Consider the following 7,025-nt stretch of genomic DNA (forward strand, 5'->3'; position numbering starts at 1 on the left):
TAAGATTTTCTAGGTAGAGGATACTGCCATCTGCAAATGAAGGCAGTTTTCTTTCTTTCTAATCTGGGGGCCTTTTATTTCTTTTTCTTGCCTTATTGCACTGGCTGGGACTTCTAGTCCAATGCTGAGTGGGAGTGGTGAGAGGGAGACCCTCCCTGCCTCGATCCCAATCTCGGGAAGGAAGCATTCAGTCTTTCAAGTGTGCCGTTAGCGGTTGTTTTTTTATTTGTTTTTTTTTGCTTTTATTTTCATTTTTATTGAGGAGGGTAAAAGTTTTTTCTGAACTTCCAAATTTTTAAAAAATTTTAGCTGTTGGTTTTTTTATAGATGCCTTTTTATCAGGTCCAGGAAACTACTTTCTGTTTTCAGTCTGCTGAAAGTTTTTGCTGTGAATAGATGTTGAATTTTGCTCAATGCCTTCTCTGTGTCTATTGAGACAACCATACCAATTTTTTTTCTAACCAGTACCCAAGTGGGAAGCAGCTTTACATCCTTGGGTTAACTTTAACTTGGTCATGCTGTACTGTCCTTTTTATTATTGTTAGGATTGATTTGCTAATGCTTCGTTAAGAATTTTTGCATCTGAGTTTAAGAGAGAGCCTTGCTGTTCGCTGGCCACCGATGGCTTGGCTGGCTCCGAGGGAGGGATGCCCCTCCCCACTGGGCAGGTGCGTGGAGTACACATGTGGCCATGTAGAACCGCCCCTTCGTCAGCTGGAGGGAGTGACGATTCCTATGAAAGGAGACTTTAAGCATCTGAAAACACATCTATGTTTGCGTGGGCTTGGAGTCCTGGGAAGGTGTCATTGCCTACCTCCTCACCCTAAATATCCACCTCGCTTTGGTGTGGCCATCCCCTCATGCACTGTGGAGGGCCCCGAACTCGGGATCTGAGATTCGGATGTGCTCTGGTTATTTCCCTCCTGCGGGGTACAGGGGGGACATGCATCCAGGGCCAAAAATATTCCTACCCTTTTTAATTCCTACCCATGAACCCCTGTGTTGAGACGCTGTCCTCCAGAAATACGTTGTCATGTGAAAACGGCTTCCTCCACAAAGATGTTTATTGCAGCGTTGTTTATGAATCGGGAGGGAACGGGGTGAAACTCAGCACGCTAAGCGAAGAGATGAGCTGAGGCAACACAGTGCGTCTGCCGGGTGGAAGGTGCGGCCGCCGGGGGGTGACTGGTGACGATTACAGCAGCCTCGCGAGCCCGGCGTGTACCCTTAGTAGGAAAACCGGTGACAGAATTTCTCTGCGTAGCTACGTTCGTATTTTAACTGTAAAAAAAGGAAGCTAATGCACACACATAAAAAAAGGGTGATTGTTTCCTGGGCGATGCCTTTCTTTTCATTTCTCTAGTTTCCAAAATTTTTTACGTGAGTCTATGTTACTTTCGTGAGTAAAAACTCATAAATCAAGAGTCAGAAGCGCATCGTTTGCCGCCCCCGAGGCCGGAGGAGCCTCGAGGCGCCTGCCCGGGGCCACGTGCGCACGTCGGCCTGGCCCCTCTCAGCGCCACCGTCCTCTGTCTTCCAGGCTTTGGGAACCATCACTGCAGTGCCTGTCACAGGTCCTCAGGTCAGCTCCTTGCAGAGGTTGGCCAGGCAAGGAGCGGCGGTGCTACCTCAGGTAAGCGGCCGTGGGCGGGCCCCGGGCCATGCGTCCGTCTGTCCGTCCCTGCACTCTGTGACCCCAGCCCCTCAGCACCGAGGTTTTAGGTGGGCACTGAGCTGGGCGGGACCCCCACGCTCTGAGTGCCACTCAGGGCCCCCCTGACCAGCTCTGCCCTTGGACAAGTCAGCTGGCCTCCAGGAGGCTCAGCTCAGGCCATAAGGTGCCTAGTGCATACCTGGTCTGGCTGCTACCTGCTGTTGTCACAGGAGGCCACATGGGGAGCGGAATAGGCAGCCTGCAGTGGGGGCCAGCCGGCAGGGACCAGCCACAGGCCCAGAGCAAGGAGAGAGGGTGCAGGGCGGGAGGCTCCTACACGTGGAGGCCAGGGCTTGGGTCCACGCATAGCTCCAGAGGGCACAGGCTAAAAGGTCCTGAGCTCTGGGGTCCCCCGAAAACTTTTCCTCTGGCTTGGAGGCCCACACATTTTGGGCCAACCGTGAGCCGCTGGCTGAGCTCCTGTTCACAGCCCGGCCCCTGCTGCTGGGCCCAGCTCACCCACACTCAGATCCGGGTTATGCGGCATCAGCCGGCAGAGCACAGAGCGGCCCAGCCTTGACGTGAGCCGGAGACAATAGCTGGGGTCCTGGTTGATGCCACTCACCCCATTGGCTGGTCCTCTTCAGAGGCGGGGAACAGCAGTCCCGGAGCTGGTGACCACCGGCAGCCACGGCTGGCCAGGGCCAAAGGGCCTTCCACACGCAGAAGCGGAGCAGGTGTCGGGCTCCGAGCCTGGCGTCGGGCAGCTTGGCCGCCTTGTGGTCGGATGTGGATGGAGACACTGCGCTGACTCCCCTGGCTCCTCCCGTCCCCTCTGCTCTGCACCGTTTTGTCTGAGTTGAGCTGGGAGGGACTCGGGCCCAGAGCGACTCTCCCTGAGCCCCCGGCCAGTCAGCCCGAGCTCAGGATGGCCTCTCGGCACTTGTCCCCTCACCTCTGACATGGGACGTCCCTGAGCCAGGTCCTGCCGGTGCCCACGCTTTGTCCTTCCCGAGTCTTGGCTCTGCTCAGGGCTGCGCCTCGGCCATGCCTGTCATCAGCCCCACCACGTGTGTCTGTCTGACCATGCAACTGTCCTTCCCTCCCCAGGTTAGGCCAAAGACTCTGATTCCAGACAGCCTCCCCCTTCCCCCAGGCCGGGATCGGCCACCCAAGCAGCCCCCGACATTCCAGAAGGCCACCGTGGTCAGTATCAAGAACCCCAGCCCAGCCCTCCCCACCGCCAACAACACCGTGAGCCATGTGCCAACGCCCGGCAGCCAGCCCCAGGCCCTCGCCGAGCCCGCCGCCATCACCTCCCCTCTGAGCAGTGCTGGGGTGGCCTATGCCATCATCTCCACCGCCCCCAGCAATGCCGCCGCCATCACCCCCAGCACCGCCGTGTCCGTGGTCAGCGACAGCCTCAAAGTGCAGCCCCTCCTCATCAGTGCCGACAACAAGGTGAGGGGCGCCCTCGGGCCGGCCCCAGGCGAGGCAGGTGTCCATGGGGGCTGGCCGGGCAGAATGGATGACCCGATGGCAGGATGGTCGGATGGCCACGTGAATGAATAGGGTGTGAATGAGCACTCGCGCGGTGGCATCCGGGCGTGTGATTGAAAGAATGCGTGGCTGAATGAACGGATGCCAGGGACACAGAACGAAGCCCCGTGGACACATCGCTGCCCTCGTTGGAAGAATCAATTAACTAATAAGACGAGCGGCCGACTGGATGCCCGGGGGAGGACCCAGCACGGTGGGGCCTCCTCTGGCGGAGGTAGGTGGCCGAGGACTTTTCAGACTCCAGGCCCCTGAATGGAAAATCGACGATTTCTTGCCAAGATTTAGAACTAAAACTCAGACCCTCCCGGTTCCCCTCTGAGCTCCTCATGGCTCCTGTTTGAGGCCCGTGAGGCTGTGATGACGGTGCCACGTCCTCCCTTCGGCCTCTTGCCCTCTGTTCCCGGTTTGGGGTCTGCCAGGCTTCCCCGCTCGTGGTCACGGCCAGTGTCCCTTCTCCTTCCCAGCTCGAACGCTGGCACTCCTCTGTCCTGCAGCCACGTGCTGCTGCATACAGTTTACCTCTGGGAGCATCATGCTCTCGAGCCCTCCCACCCGCAGATGGTCTCTCCAGGAATTCTAAAAGCCAAGTAGTCAGCAGGGGCTGCGTGTGGTCAGAGGGCGTGTTCCAGGGAGGAGGCGTGCACCCAGGACAGCACCTGGTCCGGAAGGGGAGCTTAGCAGATATTTGTCGGCTGAATGTACCCATTTCACTGCAGCCTCACCAGCACTTAGTGTTGTCATTTTAAATATTTTTTGCTCATTTAATTGGTGTAAACAGATGCTCTTTCTTGAAAGTTGAATTATTTGGTTATTATTAAGCATTGATGTTTTTCCCTGCGCTTTTCAAGAATTCTGACCCTGTGCAACTCGTTTGAGGATATTCTTTGACCTTTTTTCCTACTGAGACTCCTAATGTGTTTCTTCCCATGAATGTAAGAAAGGGCATTTTTTTTTTCATCCAGAGAATTCTGGGGTTTTAAAGGGTGCTACAAAGAAAAACAAAGAACATTCCCTTAAGACAGTAGAAAAAGAGGATGCATTTTCTCTTCATCAATAGGAGCCTCGAATCCACATGATAGGCATCGCACAACCTTAGAGGGGATAAATACAGGTTCGCATTACTCCTGGCTCGGGCCCAACCTCGGCTGGTTGTGCCTGGTGAATTCCTTTCCTTGGACTCATGAAAGATAATGATTCTTCTCTAGTTCTCTGTTCAAGAAAATAACTGAAATGGTTGAGCCAGAGATGAAGAGGTTCTGGCCCAGGCTCAGCTGCAGAAGTCGCTTTTAGACTTTTCAGCCTCCGACCCTTCGATCGAATCCAGTGAGAACCCCGATCTCTGATGAGGGTCCATGATGGTGGAAGTGGGGCCGCCCTGGGCGATGCTGAACGGGGTCTGGAGCCCACGTCCCCCTTCTCCACATCCCCTCCCCGCCCCTGGCCTTGGCAGGGTTCCTCAGAGTGAGAAAAACATCATTGTTCCTACCTGCCCCCCAGGCCAGGTTTGAGAGCCTCAGACACAGTGCCAACAGGCCCGGTGGGGAGTGGGCAGCCGGCAGCGCAGCCAGCGAGGGCCGGAGGGAGGTGTTTGGAGGAAGCGGAGGTTCAGAGAGGCCGAGGGACCTCCCTGAGGCCACACGAGTGGGAAGCGGCAGCACGGGGTGAACCAGGCTCTCCTGGTCCCTAGACCAGGCCCGTTTCTCGCGTTCGGTGTGAGCCTCCCTGCTCCTCTGCGATCCTGCCATTATGGCCCCATGCCCTTTGCGCTGGACACTCCCGGTCCTGGGCTCTGGACCCTGCCCCCGCTGGGCGCTCTCAGCTTCCCCCTCCCTCCTCTCTCTCTCCCCACCCCGTCCCCCCTCACCCCTCCACGCCATCTTCCAGGTCATCATCATCCAGCCTCAGGTGCAGGCGCAGCCCGAGGGCACAGCGGAGGCACGGCCACCCACGGAGGTGCCATCTCAGGGAGCGCAGGCCACCAAAAAGCGGAAGGAGGATCGGCCCCCGAGCCAGGAGAACCCCGAGGTAGGACGGCTGCAGGGCCTGGCGCTGTGCAGGGGGCAGGGACGCGGGACACACCCAGGGCACAGCGGCCCTGTGCGGCAGGAGCTCCGGGCCAGACCTGCCCAGCAAGCCGAGGTCTCGGCTGTTTCGTCTCACTGTTTCGCTGGCCGAAGGGCAGTGGGGGGCAACGGCCAGACCAGAACCAGATTGCCTGGATCTGTGTCCCAGCGCGGCCAGTTTCCGGAGGTGTGACGGGCGCAGGGGCAGGTCCCGTCTGATGCCTGTCTCTGGAATGGGAGATGCACGTCCCCCCTCCTGGCAGCGTTGTTGGGAGGGTGGCGTGGCAGTGCCAGGGCTCTGTGGGTGGCTCTGCACCACACCCAAGCCCGCCGTGGCCCACCTGTCCCTGCCCGTCCATGCCTGTGCTCAGGTCTGTCAGGGAGCAGCTGCTCTTGGCAGCATGTGGCCCTAAAACAACCCTGGCTTTTCTGTCAGCCCTACCTATGGTACCTGCTGTGGGGCAGAACAGGACCCTGAATGGCTTAGAAGTCAGCTGCTGCCCAAGGCTGGCACAGGAGATGCAGATGTCTCCTGAAAGTGCCCGTAGAACTTTTGGAAATTGCACACAGCACCCGCTCCCTAACCCCACGTGCAGGATGAAGGACGATGCGCGGCTAACGCGGCCACGCGCCCTGATGGAGGTGTGAGAGGCAGCAGCTAGTTCAAGGCCATTCTTTGTTGAGCAAGAGAGACGGTCGTTCAGTTCCAGGGCAGCATTGAGTGCCCACTGTGTGTGCGGTGAGGTCTGGGGCCGGCTCCAGCCCGGGGCTCCCACAAGCACCCCGCTGTCTGCCGGGGCGTCCTGCCACACCCTCAACATTTGGGAAGCCTTTTTGGGTGGATTCTCTTTGTTCTCTCGAGTATATCTTGGTCAATTATACAATTAGTGCATTTACACAATTAGTGTAATTACATCTAACTCCATAATTAGCATAAATATGCGCAATGGCTTACATAGAACTTGCAATTACAATACATCTTGGTGTGAAAATCCTTTAATTAAAGTTGCTGTTTAAAGGGGGCTGGGAGCCGTTGTGCTCCAGACGTGGGACTTTGTGGTAGGCTTTGAACCTTTTGGTGACAGCCCAGATTAGGAGAGTTTGAGGCAGAGCAGCAGCCATCTCAGAAACTTTGTCAGATGAGCCAGTGGGGAGCCTGGGTCATTGGCTGGGGGCGCAGATATTTTTCTGAAGAAACACTGATTGGTGCCCGTAAGGCTCATCTGTAATGGCGGCTTTGGGGCAGTGGCTGTCAAGCTCCCAGTGCCATGAGCCCTGCACGCCTGCTCTTGGAGCTCCATGCAGCCTGTGGGGGCCAGCCTGCTGGTTGCCCTGTGGGCTAAGACAGCACAGGACGTGCAGCAGAAGGGGACACTGGGTTTGCCAGGCCCAAGAAGGGCTCTCGGGTCTCGTAGGAAGGAGGATGTCAGTAGATGTCGGGTCCCGAGAACTGTGAGTGAGGAATCGCAGATGACGTTAATGTAGAAGGTTTACTGCTGGCCAGGTGCAACTCAGCGTGGGTCAGATTCAGCCCTGACTGTGCGCTGGGGACAGTTGTTAACTTCTTGTACAGGTGGGGAAACCGAGGCCCGGAAGTAGTGACGGTCAGAGCTGGGAGCCACAGCCAGACAGTCTGGCCTCGGCACCTGCTCCAGGCACCCTAAGTCCTGTGCCTCGCTGGCCTCCTCCACCTTGGTCACTTTAAGGGGGAGCCAGAGCTGGACTGCTCAGGACAGGCGTGGAGAGGC

The 7,025-nt window shown here is 57.2% G+C and overlaps 1 protein-coding gene across 2 annotated transcripts in view; it reads left to right on the plus strand.

The window, feature by feature from the left end:
- The window catches only part of PHF21B (PHD finger protein 21B), a 72,548-nt gene that overhangs the window by 49,552 nt on the left and 15,971 nt on the right, over positions 1–7,025 (plus strand). Inside the window, exons 3-6 of one of the 2 annotated variants that reach the window (XM_006917332.2) lie at positions 1,541–1,633; positions 2,765–3,143; positions 3,318–3,341; positions 5,034–5,239. In XM_006917332.2, coding sequence (XP_006917394.1) covers positions 1,541–1,633; positions 2,765–3,143; positions 3,318–3,341; positions 5,034–5,239 — 702 coding nt within the window. The remainder of the gene's footprint in view (positions 1–1,540; positions 1,634–2,764; positions 3,144–3,317; positions 3,342–5,033; positions 5,240–7,025) is intronic. The other variant, XM_006917333.2, reaches the window with a different exon arrangement.

This window comes from Pteropus alecto, unplaced genomic scaffold, assembly GCF_000325575.1.
Source record: "Pteropus alecto unplaced genomic scaffold, ASM32557v1 scaffold157, whole genome shotgun sequence".
NCBI classification, from domain to species: domain Eukaryota; kingdom Metazoa; phylum Chordata; class Mammalia; order Chiroptera; family Pteropodidae; genus Pteropus; species Pteropus alecto.